At 55.4% G+C, this 24,852-nt stretch overlaps 1 protein-coding gene across 4 annotated transcripts in view; it reads right to left on the bottom strand.

Moving 5' to 3' along the window:
- The window catches only part of PTPRU (protein tyrosine phosphatase, receptor type, U), a 71,078-nt gene that overhangs the window by 6,151 nt on the left and 40,075 nt on the right, over positions 1-24,852 (bottom strand). The window contains exons 12-23 of one of the 4 annotated variants that reach the window (XM_004678706.2): positions 24,414-24,687; positions 23,880-23,916; positions 22,985-23,123; positions 19,578-19,607; positions 16,848-17,005; positions 8,972-9,162; positions 8,277-8,352; positions 7,847-7,923; positions 3,116-3,152; positions 2,407-2,504; positions 2,208-2,324; positions 1,336-1,490 (exon numbers count right to left, since the gene is read on the bottom strand). In XM_004678706.2, the coding sequence (XP_004678763.1) occupies positions 1,336-1,490; positions 2,208-2,324; positions 2,407-2,504; positions 3,116-3,152; positions 7,847-7,923; positions 8,277-8,352; positions 8,972-9,162; positions 16,848-17,005; positions 19,578-19,607; positions 22,985-23,123; positions 23,880-23,916; positions 24,414-24,687 (1,389 nt within the window). Of the gene's footprint in view, positions 1-1,335; positions 1,491-2,207; positions 2,325-2,406; positions 2,505-3,115; positions 3,153-6,331; positions 6,350-7,846; positions 7,924-8,276; positions 8,353-8,971; positions 9,163-16,847; positions 17,006-19,577; positions 19,608-22,984; positions 23,124-23,879; positions 23,917-24,413; positions 24,688-24,852 lie in introns of all 4 variants that reach the window. The other 3 variants (XM_012722228.1, XM_004678708.2, XM_004678709.2) reach the window with 3 other exon arrangements.

Raw genomic sequence — 24,852 nt, 5'->3', positions numbered from 1 at the left:
CCAATGTGTGTTGGTCAAAAGACATGAAATAAAATGTCCTCAGCAGCAACTTAGCATAATAGCTTAAAACGAGCAAACTCCCAGATGCCTCTCCACAGCAGAATGCATAAGACACACTGTGGTTTATTCATCTAGTGGGATGTGATGCAATGCAATTGGAGAAATCGTACACGCAGAAGGCTGAAGGAAAGATATCTGACACCAAAGAGCACCTGCTGTATGATTCCACTTACACAAAGTTCAAAAATATGCAAAACAAATCTGTGGCTTTGAAATCAGGACAGTGATTGCCGGGGAGGGTGGGAGTGAGACGCCACAGGCGGGAAGGGAGGGAGGGGACTTCTGGGGCCACTGAGGTTGTTTCTTGATCTGAGTTGTGCTGGTTATTTCATAGGTGTGTTCAATTTGTGAACATTCATAGCTACACATACACTTATTACTTGTGCTCTTCACTTTTATTATACATCAGTAAATTTTAACCTAAAAAGATGGCATCTTTTATGGGTCCTCCCTGGTAGTGCAACGGATTAAAGCGCAGCACTGTGAAGTTAGCAGCAGCTGCTTCAACACGAGTTCCATCCCTGGCCAGGGAGCTGACCCACATGGCACAGAGACCTCTCCTGTCCGCCCGCTGCTCCCCTCAGCAGTGTATTTCAGTCGATCTGCCTGTTCTGCTCTCCCCTCTGTCTCTGGTGAATTCTCTCACCTCTGTACCTCTGGCCCATACCCCAGTTCTGTATGAATAAATTAATAAGTCTTAAAAAAAAGATAGCATATTTAAAAAAATTAAAGTTACACGGTATTACCTTAAAGAGAGCTAAGAAACCAAAAAGAAGCTGGTTTGTGGGGGCAGGCAGGGGGAGGCATCAGGGGACAGGTCAGGGCACTGAGCTAGGCTGAAGCCACAAGAGAAAGACAGAGGAGGGAGCAGAGACAGGAGAGGCGACTGGACTCCCAGGAGTTGTAAAAGGAGGGAGAAGAAACCAGAGCTGCCGGAGGCGAAGGCCAAGGAGTAAGGAAAGCCCACTGTTCAGGGGAGAGAGGGCAAAATCCCTCCCGGCACCGGGCCAGACTAGAACGCTTGCTGAATGGAGGCCAGCGAACCCCATCCCGCCTGGTGCCTGAACAGCCCCATTCCCTCTGTCTCCAGCACATGTGGACTCTTGGGGCTCCAGAGGCTTCGGGGAGCACATGCAGGTGCAGCTCTCAGCGTCCAAGCTCAAAGGGCAAAAGCTCCTGGGGGCCATCGCTCCTGCACTGCCTCTAAACACGATGCAGCCAGCCCAGGCTCCGCGGGGAGCAAAAGCCACCCCTCCCCTGGCGCCAGCTCCCCACCTGCAGTGGATGACAATGGGCCCGGCATCAGGTGGGGTGGAGGCCTTGACGCGCCGGATGAAGGCCAGCAGCCCGGTGGCGTGGTAGGGAACGCCGTGCTCCGGCCACGCCGTGAAGTGGAACTGGTGGACCTCGTGCCGGGCAGAGTAGCCTCTCTGGGGAGACACGAGGAGTGACGGCAGGGTCACTGCTGCGTCTGTCAGACACTGTGTGCCAGGCGCTGCGGTGAGCGCCTCACCGCGGGGTCTCAAGGGATCCCAAGAGTCAACGGACACAGCGGGCGCTTGTGACTCATTGCACCGGAGCGAAAACGTGGGCTCAGAGAGGGGGTTCCCGCCTGAGGTGGGCGGGTTAGATAGACAGCCGTCATGTGGGGCTGTGACAGTAACGGCCCATCTCCACCACCTCGTTGTGGTGAACCCTGGGAGATGGTCTCTATTCTCTGGTCTTAGTCGAAAGGGGGACATCTGTCCTTCCTCTGCGGAGCCCAAGGGAGGGTGGCCAGGGCCCCGCTGGCCACCGGCGCGTGGCTGTCCTGGGCGGCGCCACCTCGCTGCTCCTGGCATCCTGACCGCCAAGTGAGACTGTGGTGAACTCTGACCCTGCAGAGCTTTCCGAGGCTGGGCAATGTGTGCAACGGGCTGAGCAAGGAGCCCGGCAGCAGCTGTCCTACTTCATCATCTCGACTTCCTCTGAGAGTTGTCAGCCAAGTGGCCACCATCCCACTTCCACGATGCTCCCTGCAGTTACCGAGAAGCCGCCTTGCTGGGGAGGGCAGCAGCACCCGCCTCAGCCTCAGGCTCAGAGAGGGGGTGCTGGAAGCCATGGGGAGGCGGACTCCATCTAAAGGGACCGGGGAACAGGAGACTCACCCGCTCCAGGGCAAAGGTGCGCACGACATATTCAGCGAGCGTCTCCGTCTTCACCAGCGTGATCTTGATGTCCCCGTACATGTCCGAGTCGTCCGGCCAGTAGCGTGAGCATTTCACCTGGAGACCCCACGCACAAGCTAGGAGGGCTCCTCACTGGCCGCGGCCCACCCTGCTGTCCTCACCTGCCAGCCCCGCTTACCCTGCCCACCTCTACCAGCTTGGTGATCATGACGATGCTGGAACAGTGTTCCTGCCACACCATGCGCCAGAAGTCGTAGATCATCTCGGGCTTCGGCCCTGGGGGCGCACAGGGGACTTGTCTCTGATACCAGGTCTCCACCGAGGGCCGGCACATCTGCTGCCCAGAACCACCAGCCCAGGCCAGGATGTTCCTGAGCCCCAGTGGGGACCTTGTGCTCACCCCACATAAGACCCCAACCACCAAGTGACGCCTGGAGGGCCCTGGGATGGGAAGTATCAGGCTGGGGACTCCGGTCATCCTACGTGGAGCCCACACGGCAGAGCTGAAGGGTGATACCCTCAGTTCATGGTGTAAGTCGCCAGCAGGGAGAGACAGATGGGAGGTGAGGGGGAAAGACACAGCCAGAGGACCAGGCAGCGCCAGACCGAGAGGCACAGCCACAGCCCTGAAGGCCAAGCCTGGCCAGTCCCTTTGCATGCACCACTGTGGAGACAAACAGATGCCCGGGGAGATGCAGATGACCCGAGCGCTGGGGAGGGCTCACACAAGAGGAGGTGGCAGCTGTGGCCAGACTCCAGAAAACCAGCCAGAGTGGGGGTTAGCCAGGCAGGGAGATAGACAGACAGACGGACGGGGAGTCAGCAGGGCAGGCAGAGAGCATTCCAGCACAGGGACACACGGGGGCCCACGCAGAGGTGCCGGGTACCTTGAGTGGCGATGAAGTGGTTGGACCTGTGGTAACCCTGGAACAGGAAAAGAGGGCGTGTCAAAAAAAAAAAAAAAAAAAACAGGGAGCAGCCCCAAGTAAGGAGGGAAAGAGCAGCTGGGACATCAGTGTTACAGGCATAAACCCACTCCAGGAAGGACACTCCTATAGGGGTCTGCAGTGTCCCCTGTCCACAAACTAGGGGTAATTATCCCAAACCTGCTTGCAACCCAGTTGCGGATTGAAGACGAAGTGCAGGGTGACCCTGCCCTGTCCCAAAAGCCCCAGAGGCCTAGACCTTGGTTAGTGCCAAGCCCAGATCTTGTCAACCATCCCAGCCCCTCTCAGGGCAGGTTGGGAGCAAATGAACACTGAGGTCGCCCTTGACCCTCTCATAATTGTTGTTCAGTCTTTCAAAGGAATGATCTGATCATGCACTGTGCTAAGCACTTTGCCTGCATGCTCTCCCGCAAAAGAGAGGCCACGAGTTGCTTTGTCCTCCATCCCCAGAGCCCTCAGACTGAGAAGAGGAGCCAGCCAGATCTCCCATGCCAGCCCTCGGGCCACAGCTGTCCATGAAGCCCTGCCCATCCTTCTGGGGCACCGAGCCCAGCCCACACTCAGGAACCCCCCAGGGCAGGAAAGAAGGGCTGAAGGGCCAATGCGAGAAAACAGCCAGGCCCAGCCACACCGAAACACAGCCCCCTGAAAGTCCTCTGGCCCTGTGGGCTCCCCAGGTCCTGGGAGCCCTGGAGTCAGACTGCCAGGGTTCAAATCCCAACTGCAGGTTGCTCTCGCTAGCTGTGTGCCTGCAGCAAACCTGCCTTCTGGATACCCTAAGCCTCCCAGTGCTAAAACAGAGTGACAGCGCCACCCTGCCCCTGCTGCCGGGAGGAGTGCGTAGGGGCACCGGACTGTGGCCAGGGCCTGGCGCTGTGGCAGGCAAAGGTCCGCACTTGTCATGGCCAAAGAGCACCCCTGAAGATCTGAAGAGTGGATTCCTGGGACATCGAGGTTAAGAATCTGAGTCTCAAAGTCAAGCTGACCCGGGCCCCTGTGGAGCTCAGCCCAGCAACAGCCATGCAGCTCTGGCCACTAAGAGGCCACTTCTCAAACTGGAATGTGCACGTGAGCCCCCTTTCCCCCCAGATCTTGTTAAGAGGTAAATTCAGATTCAAAAGGTCTGAGTGGCTTGGGGTTGTGTATATCCAACCATTTCCAGGTACAGGCAGCATTGGGCCTCAAAACATTGCAGAGCCAGGCTCCCAGCCTCGAAAACCCTGTCTTCTGCAAGCTGTGGGGTGACAGGACCTGCGCCCCAGTCTGTCACCTCCACACCCTTCCCCTGGAGTGGCCAACACAGTAAAATCCGCCCACGATGAAAAGACCCCGCGGACCACTGGGAGGCCTCCCTCCCCGACTAAGTCCCGCCTGACTCCTGCCTCTGTGTCATGTCCCCCGCGGAAGTGATGCTCAATTGGGGTCAGAGGGAAAGGCAAGGGGGGGCTGGGGACAGCCCCCAGAAGGTACTGCCACCAGGGGCCACTCTTCCATCCCCAGCGCTGGCCATGGGAGGCAGGGAGGACAGGCCACCCGCCTAAACCCAGTTTGCCTAAGAATTCCCCGTGAGAACAAGTGTCTCCGTCCAGCCCGTGCCCACACAGTGCCACCTCCCAAAAGGCTGGCCGGGAGACGCAAGATTTTAGACAGCTCTAAACCTTCCTCTGGCGTTAACTTTTGCATTGCACCATGCACTACTGCACAATCGCATCACAGAGATGTCGCTGAGCTGGGGAGTTTAGAATGGCGCGATGCAGGTGATGAGCCTGCCTGCACCGGGCCTCCCACGCGGGTGTCGGCATGTCCCAGAGCCCTCCTTGGGGTCTGTGGGGGTGCTGGGGGCTGAGCCTGGCATCGACACCCTGGTGCAGGGCCTAGGCTGGGCGGGAGGCCCAGCTCTGCCAGTTCAGGGCAGCACAGTGGTGGCATTCCCTTAACTTTTCTAAGCTTCTTTTTTCTTATCTGCCAAAGCAGGTTCCCACCTTGCAGTGCTGAAGAGAAGAGGGTAAAGGGCCTGGCCCAGAGGGGCGCTCAGCTGCTGGGGGGCACTGACGTGCTAATGAGGAAGCCAAGTCTTTCGAGAGCATTTGTAAGAAACAAGAAACCAAATGGGTGGGGTGAGGTGTGTGCCATGGAAATTGAGCTGGGAAGTGTGGCCGCCCGGATTCACTCCCCACCCAACTCGGGCGCTGGCTGGTTTGCAGGCCCTTCGTGGGCCTGACAGCCTGTCTGAGTCTGAGAACCTCACAGACCAGCTGTGATCACACAGAGGAGGGCAGTCTGGGGCACGTCTGATGACGGGCATCTCTGAAGTCGCCACCGTGGGGACTTATCACTCTGTATACTGAGCACCTCCGTGTTGTCTGAAAGCCTCATCGTGAACTGTGTTGTTTACAATCGTAAAAGAGCAAGAGTTTGAAAGGAAACAAGGAGCTAAAACAGAGAAGGTACCCACAGAAAAAGCAGATACTCCCCATCAGCCAGTGGGTGTTACAACAATAACACGTCTGCTAAGGATCGAGTCAGAGGTTCGTTAAATGAATTAGGTTTTCTTAAATATTCTCAAAAAGTCAAAAGATGACATAATTGTAAAAAACTGAGTAGCCATATTGCTCCCTAGAAATAAAATACTCAACTTAGGGCTCCGTTGAGGGCAGAGTGGTTGGAGTTGAGTTTCAAGCAAACCGATCACAAAGGGACTTGAATACAAGGAAGCAAGCTGGAGAGGCCTGGCCAGGCCATCATGCTCTGGAAGCAGCCAAAAGTGGCCATCCAGGGCAGCCTCCTCCCACCCTCCCCAGGCCCATAGTAGCTAGTGAGGACTCAGGAAGAGGAGGGCTGGGGGACAAAGGTGACAGGTGGTTGTCGGTACAGAATGGGGCCCGGGACAGCACCCCCACACTGATGCCCTGTGTGGGGCAGTGGAGGAGGGGGAGGAGGCGCTTATAATAGGGGAGGTGTCACATCTCAGCCCTGGGCGGCCCTCACCAGGCTGCTGAAATGGACGGCCAGTGTTAGGCACAGGAGTGGACAAGAAAGAGGACAGAGACAGAGAGAGACAGCCAGAGACTGTGAGAGTCTGAGATACAGCTGGTCAGACAGACAGGAGGAGGAGGAAGGGAGTGGGGGGAGGGGAAGGAGAGGGGAGATACTTACTTCTCGGTTTATCCGAATCTTAATGATTCCAGTGAGGGAACAGTATAAAGCAAAAGAGACAGCTATTAGGCCAGAGGCAGATGGGTAGACAGAGCACAGGAGTGGCCAGAGGGGCGATGCGAGCAGGGAAGGCAGAGCAGAGACGGGTGGGCCTGGCAGGCGGGAGAGGGGTGAGGGGTGTGTCCCTGCCGAGGCCCGAAAAGAACTGACTGGGACCTTGAGGAGACCCAGGAGAGGCCCCTGTCACCAAAGCTGCCCAGGTCTGAGAGGCCAGGCCCAGCCCGCACCCCAGGCGAGGGCGAGGACGGGAGCGAGGGAGAAGGCAAGGAATCCCGGAAACCATGGGGAGCGTGTCCGGCCCCCACGAGCAGGTGAAGAAGACGGGGAGGGCGGTGATCTGCAGAGTCCCTGTGCACCCTGGCTCCCAGACACACACCTTCCTCTTCCTGCGCCCTCGGGCCTTTGCTCAGGCTGCCCCACCCTGGGCGCACCGCTTCCTTCCTTCCTCTCCAGCCACCCAGCACCAGCTGGGTGGCTCCTCCCCAGGCCCTGGTCCCGCCACCCACTTGCTGTGTGACCCTGGGACTGTCCTTCCTCTTTCCTGGCCTGTCTTCCTCCATCTACTCTGAAGTTATTTTATTGGGGGTATGCTTATGTCTCCCCGGCTAGAATCGTGCTGCTCACTGATGTAGCCAGCATGCTGCCTGGCACAACCAATACGTGACTCTCTCAAACACGGCCCATTGTAGGTGGGGGGGAGTCTGGCCAGACTCCTGGCCCCACCCTCCCTCATCGGTACTTGGGGAGCAGACACAGAGAAGCTACGATTTGAGCGCCTTCTCGACCACTCACTAGCTGTGTGACCTAGGACAAGTAGCTTCACCTCTCTGATCCTGTTTCCTTACCTCTAATGTAATACAGGTGTATTATGACTTATGTATGATATTATAACAGGGGTCAAAATGCCACCTAGTAGGGCAGGGTTTACATACAATTATATATGCTATAAAGTGCTTAACACAGTCCTTGGTACGCAGTACCTGCTGGATAAACATGAGTTATTATTCTCAAAGTTCCACCCTGGCCATGGTCAAGACACTTTCGGTGACCCCCTGTGTCCCTAGGAAGGAGCCCAAACTCCTTGGCCTGCCATTTGAGGCCATCACAGTCCAGCCTCTGCCTACTTCAGCCTCACTGTGTATCAGGGAATCTGACCTCTGAGCCCATGGGCCCCTGTGGAGAGGGGACCCTGCCTCACCTCCAGGCCTAGCCATGGACCCTCTCACCATCGTTCTGCTTTACTGAAGGTCCCATCACTGAGGTCAAGTCCCGCCTGTGGGAGCCTTCCTGCAGTACCCCCTCCTCCAACCTCCCTGGCACTGACTGCAAGAGGCAGGGGCGCTGGGAACCCAGCTATGTGAAGCTCATGTATCCCCAACAGGCCCCTGCCCCTGCCTGGACTGTGAGCTGGAGCGGGCAGGGCGGGTCAGTGGCGATGGCAGGCACAGCACTCACGTCTATGTAGTTGGCGTTAATGTAGTCGGCATCCGGGTCTCCCAGCATCGGGTGGAGTTTCACTCGGTGCCGATCATCTGGAAAAATACAGCGCAGGTGCCATGGGATGGGCAGGGGCAGAAATAAGAAGCTCGGAGCTGGGGCAGGCAGGGCGGGTTTGCTCGAGGCCAGGGTGGGGCCAGGCCCGGGCTGAGTGGCGGGCTCTTGGCACCATGGAAAGCAGAGGGCCGGGATCTGGGCTCTGAAGTCAAGGAGGCCCAGGGGCATGTGGTGTGCGGCAAATGTGTGCGTGCGCTCAGGCAGGGGCCTGACCTCTAAGTCTCACTTTCCTTATCTGTAAAGTGGGGGTGACAACATGTCCCATATCACACTCTGGCTGTGCACCCCTTCCTGCTCCCTCCCGCCCTCTGCCCCACACCACAAGACTCACAGGTGGGGATGGGCTCCTGCCGGCTGCCCTTGACCTTGTCTTTCTTCTTTGTGGCATCCCAGCCTTCAAAGAAGCTCTGCCAGAGGGAAGGTGGTGGTCAGGAGGAGGGAAACCCCTCACTCATACGCCCCCGCCCCTCAGCCTGTGTGATAGGAAGAATGGGACAGGGTCAAAGGTCAGGTTGAGGACAAGCTTGGGGCCTGAAAGAAAGTCACTGGACATCTTTTATCAGAGCGGGACCAAGCCCAGAACCAAGGGTGGGGGCGGGGAAGTGAGAAAAGAGGGGCAGAGACATTTCAGAATGAGTCAGGTGTAGTGGGGAGGAAACAGAAATAAAGCTCGGATGAGGGCGGTGCTGGTGTCCAGATGGAGGTGGCACAGGATTCCAGCACGGACGAGGGCTGAGGGCGGGTCACACTGCCGCTCACCGCAGAAGTCAGGGTTTGCGTTCCAGGGAGGGTTGGGAGGGAGCCAGGGTCGCGATCCAGAGCAGTGAGGCCGAATTCAGGGCAGGGTTGGAAAGTGGAAACCAGGTCGGTCTGAGATTAGGAGGAAGGGTGAGATCAAAAGGGGTGGGCTGAGCGGGGGGCCTCAGAGGAGAGTCGCAGCAGCTGGGCTGTGGGGTGCCAGTGTCTGGTCCACGAGAGGAGGCGCTGGGGGAGGCGCGGGCGGGCCCGCGGGCTGGGGCCATGCACCTGGTACTCCTGCTTGAAGCCGTAGCCCTCTGCCGTCCTCATCTGGTTAATGTGCTGCAGGAGGTCGGCCACACGCACGGCGGGATGCAGCTGCCCCGTGTGGTACGGGGAGCCCTTCCGGCCACATGGACGCCTTGGTGAACCCCCCAAGAGACTGCTGGCCTCGGTGACCCCACCGCTGCGCCGGTCCCCTGTAGTCAGAGAAAGGGAAAGAGGGTCCTGGCTGGGTGGCCACAGATGGACTGGCGGGGCCGAGGGAAGGAAGGGGGCACCACCGTGCAGGCCAGCTGGGTGGTTCTCTGGCGCCAAGCAGGCTAGCCGGGCCCAGCCTGGGGGGCCCTGGCTTCTGCTCCTCGGTTTTCCCTTTGTAAAATGAGTGGGTCAGAACACACGACCTCTGAGGGCCCCTGGGCTCAGCCTGCCTGCTGGGATCCCGGGATCCCCCATTCCAGCCCCCTGCTCCCCAGCAGGACCTCATCCCTGACTTCACCACGCCGCCTGCAGGGGGCAGCACTCAGCAGACCCCGAGAACCACGCGCCCCACCCCCCACATCTCCCTTCTTCTTTCCTTCCTCTCCCTCTTCAAAGGAACAGTCTGGAACACTGGCAACTCCTAGTAATTACTCCCATTCAAAGACAAGCCAATCCCGAAATTAGCTGCCGCCACCCCCTCTGCAGATAAATGCGAGACACCTGAATAGAGGCGGCGTTTCTCCTGCGCCAGCGTTTCCATTGTCAGCCTGTGCGGCAGCCTCAGCCAGTCAGGGGAGGTTGAGGGGGTCACAGTGCCCCCCACACCCGGAGAACTACCCCTCCCCCAGGCCCGCCCACTCTCTGGCTCTTCAGGGTCTGCATCCCCAGGACGTCCCAGCTTGGGGCCCGAGGTCAAGTCCTGGGGGTGCAGAAACCAGCCCCCTTCAAGTCACACCACCTTGGACACTGGGTCCCACAACACTCTTAATGCTCATCTCCCTGCTGGAAAAGGCGTGGGGTCTAGGGGACTCCACTGGGGCCTGGATGCCGGCCCCTCCATTCCTGTGCCTTCGCACATGCTGTTCCCTCCCTTCCCCGCCAACTCCCTTCCCCTCCTCTTCTGGCCTGGTGAGCTTACACTCATCTTCCAGGTCACAGTCAAATCAGCCCTCCTTGGGGAAACCCTCCGCAGGGCTGGCCTCTGCGTCGGTGACACCTAAGTGTGTGCCCCAGCGCCCAGACAGAGCCCAGTGCAGCTCTGCTTCCCAGTCCCACCTGTCCCTTCAAATCTGGGGGAGAGCGCACCTGCCTGCGCCCCCCCACCTGTATCCCCTTCTTCCTTCACCACCTTTAAACGTCCACTTGGGCCCTCCCTTGTGGCACAACAGGTTAGGACACAGACTGCAAGCTAGCCTCAGCCACTTCAGTGTGAGTTCAATCCCTGCCCCGGAGGTGACCCACAAGGGGCGGCAGATGTCTCCTGACCTGCCCGCTGCTCCCCTCAGTAGTGTACTTTGTCAACCTGCCCATTCTGCTCCCCACTCTGTCTCTGGTGAATCCCCCTGCACCTCTGGCCTATACCCCAGTTCTGCATGCGTAAGTAATAAATAAGTCTTTTAAACAAAAAAAAAGTCCACCAATGGCAGTGCTCACCCCACATGTACCTCCTCCCTCAGGAGCCAGTCCCAAGCTGTTGTTCCCCAGTGTCTGAAAAACAGCTGTTTCCTACTCTGGAGGGCAGGCAAATCACAGGCAATTTACACCCTGTGGTCAGATGCCAAATCTTTAGTTTTACAGGTGGAGAAGCCACAGTCCAAGGATATAGTGTGATAGTTGCCAATGTATGTTCCAGAAAACACTAGTCCTGCCAGATGACTAAGTGGTATTCCATTAAAAAGAAGAAGAGGAGGAGGCAAGGAGGGCTCAGTGAAATTCTGTTTTAAACAAAAATAAGTGGTTCTTTTCTCTGTCAGACCACTCAAGCTTCCAACATGTTAAGGTGCATTTCAATCTCTGGGTGGTGAGTAGAAAGAGGAAGTGGCAACAAGCGGGGTTCGTTTATTTGTTTCATGAAACAGCCTCCGGGCAGCACAATGTAATATGATTAAGACAGGCTTTGGGCTCAGCTGACCACAGATCAAAGCCCAGCTCTGCATGTGACCCCCAGGATTTTAATTACTCTCTCTAAACTAAGATGTAACAGGAAAGGATTTCTGCTCGGAGAACTCTCAGCCATGAGTCTTAGTGGTCTTTGGGGAAACCAGGTCTACAGTGCCAGGGAGCTTTCCAGGTAGAGAGAGGGGCAAGGAGGCCGTGGCCGCTCATCCAGACATAGCTTCACAAGCAGGAGGAGATCAGCTTGCGAGGACTGAAGACAAGCAAAAAATCCCCCCTCCTGAGAAACCAGAGCCAAATCTGGACAGCTTGCAGCTGAGCTCAAGAGCAACACAAGATGTTCTACAAACAATGTTCGACCACAGATCTTTCCATAAAGAAAACAACAGAAAAACATTGTTTTGTAGGTGAATTCCACCAAACTTTCAAGGTGTCAAATATCCAACGTCTCATAATAAGGAATAAAGAAAAGAAGCATCAGTGCATTTTATAAAGAAACTTGAGGCCCTCCCTGGTGGCGCAGCGGGTTAAAGCCCAGCACTGAGAATCTAAAGCCGCTTCCGCATGAGTTCGATTCCTGCCTGCCCCGGAGGTGACCACATGGCGTGGCAGACCTCTCCTGACCCGCCCGCTGCTCCCCTCAGCAGTGTACTTCGTCGATCTGCCTGTTCTGCTCCCCACTCTGTCTCTGGTGAAGCCTCTCGCCGCCCCTGAGCCTCTGGCCTGTACCCCAGTTCTGTATGCACAAATAAATAAATCTTTAAAAAAAAAAAAAAAAGAAACTTGATACTAAGAACAAGTTAAGAATATTATGATAAAGAACAAATTATGGACCAATCTCACTTTAAAATCTTAAACAACAGTATAATTACCCTGAATCAAACAATACATTAAAAAAATAATGCATCTTGACCAAGTTTGGTTTACCCCAGGAATTTAAGATTAATTTAATATCAGAAAATCTAAAAATCACCTCATTAACAAACTGAAAGAGAAAATATGACATTGCAGTAAGTGCAGAAAAAAGCATTTGGTAAATGGAACATCCATTTAAAATAAAATCTCTTAACAAACTAAAAACCAAAGGAATTTTGTTTATTTCATAAAGCATTTCTACCAGAGACCAACAGTAAATTTTATTCTCTATGTTTTAATGTTAGAAACAGTCCTTTTAAAATCAGAAAGACCAGGATTTCTGCTACAACCACTTCTATTCAACATAATCCTGTCGATTCTAGCCAGTGCCAGGCAGAAAGATGGGGTGGCGGGGGAGGTAAGAAAACAGAAAGAAAAAAACCAAATTGTCAGTATTTGCAGATCCTTTGATTACACTCAGAAAACCTAAAAGAGTCTACAGACAAATCAGAATTTAAAAAGCTTATCAAGGAGTATGGATAGAAGACCAAAATATATACATACAAAAATCAACTACATTTCTCTACACGTGCAACAATTAGAAATGTGTTATTTTAAAAGAGCGCCATCTGTGCTGGGGAAACTGGATGTCCACATGCCAGAGGATGAAGTTACACCCCTGTTTAACACCATACACAAAAACTGACTCAACATGGATCAAAGATCTGAATGGAAGAAATAAAATTATATGATTCTGAAAAGGCATGGGGCAAAGCTCATGACATTGGATTTAGCAGTGATTTCTTGGTGATGACACCAAAGGCACAAGCAAAGAAGAAAATAGAGACAAACTTCATGAAAATTTTTAAACTTTCTATCAAAAGACATAATCCACAGAGTGAATACGGCAACTCACAGAACGGGGGGAGATATTGACAAACAATATAGCCAATAGAGGGTTAATACCCAGATACGTAGAGAACTAGTAACACACAATAACAACCCAATTCAAAAGTGGGCAAAGGGCTCAAAAAGCCATTTCTCCAAAGAAGATACACAATAAGTACATGGAAAAAGGCTCAACTTCACATCATTCAACATGAAGAAGCTACTAATCAACACTCAACCCCACCTCAGGTCCATTAGGATAACTACTATCAAAAAAAGAGGAGATGATAAGTATCCGTGAGATATAGAAGAAGTGGAGTTCTTGTATGTTATTAGTGGCAATGTAAATGGTTTTTGTGTGCAATTGCTTAAGATATCTTCAATAATGGCCCTCCCTGGTGGTGCAGCAGATTAAAGCACAGCACTAAGAAGCTAAGACCACATCTTCATGCGTTCGATCCCGCCTGCCTCGGAGGTAACCACATGGCGTGGCAGACCTCTCTTTTCCTGTCCCCCCGCTGTCCCCCTCAGCAGTGGACTTTGGCAATCTGCCTGTTCTGCTCCCAACTCTGTCTCTGGTGAATTCTCTCACCGCCTCGCATCTCTGGCTTGTACCCCAGTTCTGTATGCACAAATAAATCTTTAAAAAAATATATATTTTTTTGGGCTCTCCCTGGTGGCACGGTGGTTTAGTTAAAGCACAGCACTAAGAACTCTTCATGAGTTCGATCCCTGCCTGCCCCGGAGGTGACCCACATGGCACGGCAGACCTCTCCTGACCCACCCACTGCTCCCCTCAGCAGTGCACTTCATCTATCTGCCTGTTCTGCTCCCCACTCTGTCTCTCTAGTGAGTCCTTTCACTGCCCCTGAACCTCTGGCCTGTACCCCAGTTCTGTATGTATAAATAAATAAATCTTTAAAAATATATTTTTTAATAGTTTTACCATATGGTAAACATCCAGCAATTTCAAGAACTGAAAACATGCTCTCAGAGATATTTGTACACCCATGATCATTATGGACAATAGCTAAGCCATGAAAGCAACCCAAGTATCCATGGATGGATAAGTAGATAAGCAAAATATGGTCTATACACACAAAAGAATATTATTTAGGCTTGAAAATGGAATGAAACTCTGAAAGATGCTACAACATGCATGAATCTGGACATGATGCTAAGTGAAATGAGTCAGTCATGAAGACAAATACAGTAGTGTTCCACTCATGGCAATGGCACAGAAACAGAAAGATGGGGTGGCAGGACAGAGAGGGGTAACTAGGGAGATACTGTTTAATGGGGATAGATTTTCAGTTTTAAAAGATGAAAGAGTTGGCCCTTCCTGGTGGCACAGCGCTTAAAGCACTGCACTGAGAAGCTAAAGCCGCTTCCACATGAGTTCGATTCCTGCCTGCCCCAGAGGTGACCACATGGCGCGGCAGACCTCTCCTGACCCGCCCACTGCTCCCCTCAGCAGTGTACTTCGTCAATCTGCCTGTTCTGCTCCCCACTCTGTCTCTGGTGAAGGCTCTCGCCACCCCTGAGCCTCTCACTTGTGCCCCAGTTCTGTATGCACAAATAAATAAATCTTAAAAAAGAAAAAAAAGATGAAAGAGTTATAGGTGCATATGGTAGTGATGTTACACATTATTATGGATGTAATTCATCCTACTGTACACTTTAAAATGGTTAAGATGGTCAGTTTCACATGTATTTTACCACCAAAAAAAAGTGTATAGTTTGCGGTGGAAATAAAAAATACATTTGTTACAGACAATACCTGGTGCCACATATAATAAAAGATGTGTTCGATGTTATGTGCAAGATTTTATGGAAAAAATTATCAAAAGACATTCAAGACCTAAATAAACAGGGTGACATATACATCATATTCATGAATGGGAAGACAATTCTGTAAGATGTCATTTCCCCCTAAACTGATCTCTAGATCCAATACACATATATCTAGCAAGGTTCCTCCAGGAACTTGAAAAATTATTCTAAAATCTACTAGCAAATGATGACAAATACAGCAAAAATCATCTCTGATGTAGAATAAAGTCGGGAGGGTTTAATATTTCAGATATCAGCTCACCTAACGACAATGTGGTATTGGCGAGGATCATCAAACTGGTAGGTGAAAGAGAACAGGGAACCAAAAAACCATCTGCATATATTTGGACATGTAATAGATGAATAAAGGGGGGCCCACACAGGGGGGCAAGTATAAGCTCTAATAACAAATCTGCAAATCGTTGGCCCGCCCTGTAGAGAAAAGTCTTTAAAGCCTTAGTTCATGCCACACGCAAAAATCAATTACAGATGGGTGAAGATTTGAATATGAAGTACAAAATATTCAATGCTTTAGAGGAAAAAATGTAATATTTTACGACCTTGCATAAGAAAGAATTCTTCAAGAAAACACCAAAAGCAGAAATCAAAAAGAAAAGATGGGTGAACTTGACTGAACTGAAATAAAAACACACTATAAATAACTGCAAAGATGAGCCACAAATTGGGAGAAGATATTTGCAATTCATAAGTAACAAATGAGTATCATCCTAAATATATAAAGAACTCCTAAAAAACACTAAGAAAGCAGCAGAAAACCCAATAGAAAATTAGGTAAAAGACATGAACAGGCGTTTTATAGAAGAAGAAACCTGAATGGCCAATAATGATTTGAAAATATGTTCAACCTCATTAGTAATCAGAGAAATGCAAATGCGGACTATAGAGAATTGCCATTTTATACAAACTAGTTTGGCAAAAGTGAAGGCGCCTGGAAAATTTTGATCTTGATGTAAAGCAACGAAAACTCTGTTTCTAGGAGTAAACATGGGCAAAGCCACTTCGGAAAACAATTTGGCACTGTCTTTGGAAGCTTAACAAGCGCCCACTCCACAACTCAGCAGTTCTTCTTCCAGAATCTCCCATGCAGGTGCATCTGGAGAGTCATCAGAATAGCCACGGCAGCCTCATGTATAGGAACTAGGAAATGACAAGCAAATCCAATGTCCGCGGATGGCTGAATAGAGAAATAAATTGTGACCTAGTCACCCAAAGGAAAATGATACCTCAGAGGGGAAAAAAAAATTACTGTGAAGCATCCACCTGGGTACATATCAGAAATAGGATGTTCCGTTGAAACAGAGCGAGAGTTCAGCTTTATGCAGCTGACAAACGAGCAACACCATCCAAAGCACTGTTTGGGGATACACGCACACACATGGTAAAATTACCCCCCAAAAAGGCAAGAAAATTATAAATACACATTGCAGGGGAATATTTCTGTCTAAGAGGGAGGTAGGGAGCGGAGTTAGAAAGCAGCGTCCAGACGATGTTCTAATTCAACTAGGGAGCTTCGCTGGTGTTTGCTGGGTTATTATCACTTCGCGGCTTTCATAAACATTCCATATTTTCTCTGTATGAACCAACACTAGCATGAAAAGGTGTGTGATGAAGCAATGACGGCCAGCTCCCAGCACGCAGAGCTGACAGCCCCACCGGCCGGCACACCACCAGCAGATGGTCTTCAGCAGCCCGACCAGCAGAGCGGCCTTTACCCCCATCTCAGCCAGGAGGAAGCAGACATCCAGGGAGGCTGAGCGAGTCGCCCAGGTCACACAATTATGCCAGGTCTGTCTGCTCCAGTCTCCCTGCTTGGCCACTGGTCTGCTTCTCACACAGCAGCTGCTCAAAAGCTGCTCTGATCCCCACTGACCACAAAGTATCACGCCCTCCTCTGAGTCCCTGGGGAACATCCCACGATTTATACCTTTAACACAGGAACCTCACGTTCCCCTTGGGCCTCTATCCAAGCCCGCCCGTTTCCTAAGCTCCTTCCACAAAGGGCACACCAGCGCCCTGTCTGTATCTCCAGTGCCAGCGCCCGACCCCAGCAAGGGCACCAGATGTGCTTCAGCATCAGGGTACACAGACCTCACTGAATGAGGGGCCTCCCGGAGGGGCTCCACCCTACTCAGTCAGGTGCCTCCCCCAAACCCCAGACCATGAAGGAGGGGCAGCAGGGGCAGGCACTCACCCCGGGGGCTGTAGCCGTGGGCGTCCATGAAAGAGAGACCCAGCCGCTCGTCCTCCTGCAGGGTGCTCTGGTCCGTGAAGCTCCTGTCCGCTGCGCTCATCATGTGAGTCTTCTCCTGGCGGTAGTTGACAGTGGCCTTGGTCATGTTCACCGGCTTCCTGCAGAGGTGGTGGACAGGAGACACAGGCCTCAGTGGGCAGAAGAGTGCCCACCCCTGGGGAGGAAGGCCCAGCCGTCAGGGGGCCTGGAGACCAGAAGCAATTCTGGAAGTGTCTCTGGACGCTAAGAGGACTCTGCTTTCATCCTTCACTCATCAGCCCGAGCACCGCTGCCCCCCCCCCCCAAAAGAGCCTGGCAGGGCCCCTGCTCTGGGGACTTTTGCAGAAAGCGAGCGATAGAGTGGCAGCTTGGGGACGTGGCTCCCCAACGCCCACTGACCCCAGCGGTGAGTCACCGTACCTATTCCGGTGTCTCGGCAGTCGCCTACCCCAAACTGGGACGTGGCTGCCCCAGCTCCAGCCTAGTGCTCCCCTTGGCCATCCTCTCTGTCCCCAGAGATGTGACGGAAGCTGCTTCTCCTGCAGTGCCCCTCCGTGGCAGAGGGTCTCGCGAATGGAGAGCCAGGCTCAGGGGTCTTCCCCAGGGCCCAGAATGAACTCCCAACATTGCTTCTTCTACCCTCAGGAGCTGCAAGCACCACAGATGTGGTGTAGAGAGCCACCCAGGAGCCACCCAGGAGCCACCCAGGCCCTGGAAGCAGCAGGGGGGGGTGAGAGGTCAGACCCTCCCAGAGGGCAGGACTTCTGGAGCCGCTGCGCAAAGGCCCGCATGGCCCAGGCTTCAGCCCAGCTTTCTAGGTGAGAAGACAGTCTGTGACTCTGAAACTGGAAGGAAGCTGTAGGGAAAGTGGGAATGGGGGGCCGGGGGGTGGGGAGGCTGGAGGCACCACTCCAGGACCGAGGGGCCAAGCAGCAGGCAAAAGGGATGACTTTGGCTCTACACTGAAACTGGACAAGAGTCTCCAGATAAGAGTCATTCACCTACTGGCCCTACAGCATGTGGGGTGTGAGGTAGACCTGAGAAAGGACTTCCAAGCTGTGACGCTTCTAGGACACTGATCATGCATGGCGATATTGAGGCCAGTGAACAGGTCTTCCCAAACCTGTTTGGGAAGCTCCAATCAGCCCGCCCTGGTTCAAGAGCTGCCCGGGGCAGGGGAAGGAAATCATGGCCCCCCATGCTGCTCCTACCGGTCCCAGTGTCCAGCCTGTGCCTAGAGGACCGCACTTGTCTCAGTGTGAACGAGACAGCTCAACAGCACGGCCTCCAGGCCCAGCCCCACCCTCTAGGCTCCAGGCTTCACCTTCCCTGTGGCCAGGAGCAGAGCCAAAGGGCCCTGTGCAGGCAGTTGAGAAGCCTCTGTGGCTGTGACCTTGACCGTTGATATGGAGGGAGGATGAAGGAGGAGGGAAGGAAAAGGAGGTGAGAAAGAGGAAACGCGAGGATGAAGATGAAGAAGAGGAGGAGGAGAAGGGGAAGGAGACAGACCAGGGAGCAACAGGCCAGACACCAGCAAACCAGAGGGCAGACAGAGGGCCAGGGACAGATGACAGCAGGCGGGGCTGGCCGCACAGTGGGGCCCAAAGAGTAACCCCCACCAGAGGCCACAGCCCAGAAGGCGTCTGCAGAGGCACCGAGGGCTCTCTCCCACCCAGGCCACAAACACCATCCAGCCAGACCCACATGAGGCTGACCCAGACGGACCCCAACACTGCGGCCTGCTCCAGCCCACTTCAGGGGAGATTAAGCGGATGGAATTGCACACCATTTGGAAAAGTTCTGCCTTTAGTTTCCAAAATCCACCGCACAAGTAGAAGACGGACTGCCTTGTCAGCAATTCCTGCAGAAGCTGAGCTGAGGCTCCACATGCGTGGATAGGGGGCAGCTGCTGGAAAAGCTAGGGTGACCCTGAGTGACCTCCATGCAAGTAGAGGGTACAGGGAGCAGGGTGAGAGACCATCGTCCTCTGGGCTGGCGTGGGGACACCTAGACCTGCTCCACAAGTTGGGGGGGGGGAACAAAACAGGTGTGGGGAATGTTCTGGAAGGTTTGCAGAGTCACAGAGGACAGAAGCATCAGAGGCTGTAGAGCCAGATGGGCCTGGGTTGTCACCCAGCTCTGGCACTTCCTGTGACCTCTGACAAGTGCCTGGACCTCTCTGAGCCTCAGTTTTCTCATCGGGGAAAGTGATGGGAGGAGGTGTGAGCAGCGTGGGCCACCAACTGAGAAGGGGTCCTGGTAAGCCGGAGGTGTCTGCTGTGCGGGACCGGCCCACCCCACATGCACACAGCAGTCCAGGGATCCCAGAGGGGGCCACCTGTGGACCCCCCTTGACATGGGCGTTGCCCATGGGTGGGCAGGAACCTGAGGACCAGCGAGGGCTCATGAGCACAAGGGGCTGCCTGCTGGCCCGGAGCTCCCCAGGCTTGGGGACGGCAGGTGACTGGGCAAGGCAGCAGTGCCAGGTCTGAACCCCAGACCCCGAGGACCAGCCAGCGCTGGTGACTCCACGGCGGCAGAGAGAGACAGAGCCGGGACAGAGCTCAGACAGAAGATGGCTGTGCGAACGGCTGACTCCAGGCCAGGCAGGCGTGTGGGAGTCAAGCCTGGCCAGCGGGGCGGAGGAGGGGCCCGCAGCGGCTGGTGCGCAAGGCCAGCAGAGCTACTTACGGGTAGTAGGAGTAGGCATAGTGGTCTCTCCTGGCAGCGTGCAAAGAGAACAGCACAGTTGGGACCTGGGTCCCTCCGCAAGTCTAGGCCGAGGGCAGCACCCAGCCAGCAGGGAGGGGCCTGGGACTCTCCGAGCTGAGGATGGGGCTGGACAGGTCAGCGGGGCCTTCCTTACCCCATGGGCCAGGCTGGCTCAGTCACAGAGGGCCTTCTGGAACCTTCCCCAAGTCTGTTGCCAGAGTGTGGAGGGGGAGGGGAAGCAAAGCCTTCACACACAGACCTGCACATACTCAGGAAGTGCACACCCTGGCACAGACACGCTCACACACTCACACACAGACATACGCATGCAGGCGTCACACAGGACCACACACGGACACACAGACATCTATTCGCAGACACGCACAGAGGGGAACGTTCGCGTGGACACCCCACTCACACCCTCAAAGGTAACTGCACTCGCCTCTGCCGACTGTCCCCCACGCTCCATCCTCTGCCCCCACACACCTGTGTCTGAGCAGGGTGGGGGAAAGTCCAGCAGGATTTCAGGGGCAGACTTGGGGCTCCCCCACCCAGTCAGACAGCTCCAGCTTACCCCCTCATGTGTACCCCGAAAAGCCTTGGTGAAGAGCCCCACCATTAGACAAAGCCCCCACAGAGAAGGCAGGGCAGGTGAGGAAGCAGAGCCGGAGTCACACTGTACCCCAGCCCCTGCGGGGTCAGGGGCAGCCCAGGGCAGACCTTTGACCCCACAGCACCTCTGCTCCCCCCGGACGGCCCTTCTGGGCACGTTGCAGGGGCCTCCATTCACCTGTCCCCACATCATCCCATCAGCAGGACCCCAAGGAAGGGCCCCCCGCAAAGAAATCCTCAACACTGAGAGAGGGGGAGTGGAAGACTGAGGCCCAGCCAGGGCAGAGGCCTGAAGCTGCTCAGCAGGGAGGGGAGAGAGAGGGAGCCTGGCACTGTGCCTGATCAGGAGGCCCGGGAGGGGGCCGAGAAAAGGCACTCATGACTTCAGAGGGCCTTCCCTGACCACTCCCGACAGGCACAGTAAATTGCACCCCTCTCCCTGTCCCCCCCAGCCAATACCTCATTCTTGACACCGTCTGACTGTCTATTTGTGCTTTTCTAGTTGCATGCAACTCCAAGACAAAGGCACACGTGGGCAGCGCCCTGGCCTCTGCTGCCCTCGGCTGTCCTCTGGGCCTCGGGGCAGTGCCCAGTACACAGTAATCTCTCCAGAAGGATTTTTTGACCTTATAATACCCACAATAACTTTCATACAAAGCTAATGAAGTCTAAAATGGCATAACCCGTCAAGTCCAAATTTGAAACTTTTTCTAAATAAATAATTGCACTATAAAAAGCTTTTTAAAAAAAGATGTTTTGAATTGAGTAGTCAATAAGTGAGGATAAATCAATAAAGGCACACCACCTGCGTGAGGTTTTCCTCCTCTAAACAGTGAGGTCAGTAATGGGCCCGGGGCCTTCGCATCAGCAACAGCAAGCCCCACTCTGCCCCCCCACCGCTGAGGCTGAGGCCCAGCTGGTTTCCTCTCCCAGCGTCCTTCCAGGGCTGGCCTGCTGGCTCAGACCCTAGCGCTCTGCCCACCCTGCCCACCTGGGAACAACTCCTCGGCCCTCAGGGGCTCTCAGTGCAGCAGGGTAGTAAGCAGGGAGCGAGGGCTGAGCTGGGGAGAAGGAAGTGTGCAGGCAAGGACAGGATGGGGGGGCAGGATCCAGACCCCCCAGGCCCTGGGGCTCCGGGAGCAGGGCCCCTCCGATTGTTCCAGGGGCAGGCGGGCTTGAGTAGATGACCTCTGCACTCAGCTGTGCTCCTGCTGTCTCCCGTAACCCCCCAAGCCGCCACCAAGGAGGGCTCGTGGGGTGGGGTGACTATGTAGCCGCCCTCCTGCAGCAACCGCCTAACTGTCCATTCCATTTGTGCTTCAAGTTGATCTGAGCATCCCCTCCCCTGCCAGAGCTGTTGTGTCCCATGACACCCCCCAATGCAGACTTCAGGGAGCCTTGGAGAGCGCAGGGAGCCCTGAAGGCGATGTGGGGTCCCGGGATGCCATGAAGTCTACCGACAGGGGTGGAATGATTTTAGAAGGGGTAAAGAGGGGCAGCAGGGAGCCTAGAGGCGTCTGGGGTGGCCTGACAGGCTTTCTGGGGTAGCAGCTGCGTAAAATGAGGGTTTCGGCCCTGCCTGGTGTGGCAATGGGCTAAGGCGCAGCACTGTGGAGCTCCCCACAGCCACTGGAGTTCCACTCCCAGCCAGGGAGCGGGCCATATGGCAGCCCTCTCCTGACCTGCCCACTGCTCCCCTCAGCAGTGCGCCCCACTTCAGTCCATCTGCCTGTTCTGCTCCCCACTCTGTCTCTGATGAGTCCTCTCACCGCCCCTGCACCTCTGGCCTGTACCCCAGTTCTGTATGCAGAAATAATAAATCTTTAATATATATATATTTTTAAATTTATTATATATATATATTTTAAAGATATATATATAACAGATAAAGAAAGTGGGGTCACCTAGCGTGGCCCGGCAGCATCATTCTTCCCCCTTCCCTGGGCCAGCGTTCTCTTGGCACCTGGCTGACATCCCCAACTTGGCCCACCTTCTCTCCTTGAGGGTTAGATTTCTAAGGCCTCAAATACCACCTGCAGCTTCCCCAAATCGCCCCCCCCAAGCCCTCTCCACAGGGGAGACTGGGGGAGGGGAGCGCGCAAGCAGAGGGGTCTCAAAAGCTCACCCCCAGCCCCAAACAGAGGCCCAGCCTCCAGCTAGTTGGTGTACTCGGCCCCAGGAGAGATTGACTCAGCACTTTGAAGACAGGTTCTGTGGCTTTTTTAAAAGATTTGAACCCCAATAGACCATCTGTCCTTGAACTGCCCGGCAACTCCCATTTTCTGAGCTCAAAACCTCTACAATTCTAAATACAGAGCCTGGGGGGGAGGGGGAGGCCTGGGACAGCCGAGGTGCAGGGTCCTTGGGGTGAAAGGGAGTAAGCAGCGCCCCACTGCTCAGGGAAACACCACAATCCCTTGGTCAGCGAGGGCTGCAGAGGGCTGCAGAGTCCAAGCCAGGCCGCCTCCACACACACACTCCCCTTGGGACAAGAAGCCGGCAGAGCAAGGCGGGCGCCGACTTCCAGCACAGCTCCTTGGCAGCAGCTACGGGGCACCCTTCCCTGGCAGCGGCCCCTGGCACCAGCCAGACCTGGGCTCGGGCCCAGCTGCTCTGGGGCAGCTCCTTTTGCAGAATCTCTGGCTCCCCACTGCCAGCGTGGCCTGAAGTCCAGGCTGGCAGCCCCGACCACCAGCCCCCAGCCCACCCCTCTGTGCCCACCAGGCCTCTGAGCAGCAGGAGCCTGGGTGAGCCAGGGCACCCGCCTCACTCACCCCTTGCGGATGATGACTATAATGGCCCCCAGGAGGAGGATGAGGACGGCGAGGCCCCCTGCACAGATGCCCAGGATGAGCCCCATCTCCTCCGATCTCTGGGACACTTCCAGGGGCCGCTTGCTTTCCTTGCAGGCAGCTGAGGAGAACAAAGCAGGACAAGAATCAGAGGGGAGCGTGGGACCCCCTTCCCGGGTCCGCCAGGGTCTGAGCTGCCCCAGCGAGCAGCCCGCGCGCATGCACGCACACACAGAAACAGCCACCCCAGCCTGCACGCGCCGTCGACCCCACTCCTCAGCTCCCCACAGCTTCTGCGGCCGCCTCAACTTCTCCTATCAAGACTGGCTTCCCGCTCCTCTCCACACACTCAATCCCACCCCCATCCTTCGGTGAAGGGGGGTGGAGGGCACCTGGGGCCATCAGGCCTCCCTTTGGCACCCCTGGGAAGTGACAGGGAGAATTATGTAGGCGGGACACGGCTGGCATCTCAGGGTGGGGGCCTACTACCCTCTCTGCCTGGGAGCAGGGCAATGCCTGCACCCCAGGGTCCGCGCTGCCCTCACCTGCCCTGACCATGGCCCAGCGCCCAGGCCCAGTGCCCAGTATTCCCCCGGTGGCCCGGACATCTGGCTGTCCCTCCACAGACATGTTCCACCCCGTTCTGTGACTAGGGGGCTGGGGAGGGGGAGGTGGTTAAGCTCTGCCCCTGCGACCCAGTCCGGGAGAAGGAATCCTCGAAGTGGGGCACACAGGGGCCCAGAAGGGAAAAGCTTCCTCACCCCAAGTGTGCCGGCCCACTGTTCTCTGCTCCCACGAGTCTGGCCCTCAGAGTCTACCTCCCAGAGCCCAAGAGGGAGAGAAACCCAAACGGCTGAGGGGACCCAGGGGACCTTACCTTTCCTGGCGATGCGGATGCAATTCAGACGGGTCTCCTGGAGGCACAGACAGGGCGCTAAGCACCGCTGAAACCACGCCCTCACCCTCCGGGGAAACCTGGGGTGTCTTGGTCTAGCTCAGGGCTTGTTAGTGAGAGTGTAACTTAACACACCTCCAGCCCAGAGGGCCTGGGGGCGGTGAGGGAAGGAGGGATGGAGAAAGGAGGGGGAGTCCACAAGTAGGGTGAGGCCTTAGGAAAAGGGGAGCGGCTCCAGGAGGGGCCGGACAGTCTAGATCAGAGAGCAAAGCTGGGAGGAGCGGGCTTCAGGGAGGAGGTGGTCCTGGGCCCGGGGTGCAGAACCCCTCTGGGCTCCTGAGACAGGACCTCAGAAAGAGAACAGGAGTCAGGAGGTCTTGGGGAGCGGGGGTAAAGGCGTCTTAGGAGAGAGCAGGAATCAAAAGCGGAAAGTGGGCTCAGAAGTGCAGGCGGGGCCTGGGGCGTCCATCTCCAGGTGGCCCCGCCGCCCGCACCACAGCCCTGGCCATCGCTCACCCCCTTCAGGTGGCTTGTTGCCTGGAAGTAGATGAGGTAGGCCTTCCTGGGCTCCAGCGGTGGGTTCCAGAAGCCGCGGTAAGTCTGGTTGTCGCCCACGGTGAAGGGCATGGCTTCAGGCAGACTGCTGGCCGCCAGCTCGGCCCCGAAGTAGTGCACCAGGCCACGGGCCAGGGCCGCATCGAAGGTCAGCGGCACTGGGAAGCAGTCCTGGCCCCCTGGCTCCCGCCGCAGCCTCCGCGGCCGCTCCTCCTCCACGACCACCTGGTACACGCTGGACAGGGAGGGGGCACAGTGACCACGGGGCCGGGCAGGGAGGGGAGCGCAGTGACCATGGGGCCGGGCAGGGAGGGGAGCGCAGTGACCACGGGCCGGGCAGGGAGGGGAGCGCAGTGACCACGGGCCGGGCAGGGAGGGGAGCGCAGTGACCACAGGGCCG

This window comes from Condylura cristata, unplaced genomic scaffold (assembly GCF_000260355.1).
Source record: "Condylura cristata isolate star-nosed mole 26May11 unplaced genomic scaffold, ConCri1.0 scaffold00008, whole genome shotgun sequence".
NCBI classification, from domain to species: domain Eukaryota; kingdom Metazoa; phylum Chordata; class Mammalia; order Eulipotyphla; family Talpidae; genus Condylura; species Condylura cristata.
Note: the sequence above shows the minus strand (reverse complement) of the source record. Positions and strands in the feature narration are given on the sequence as shown.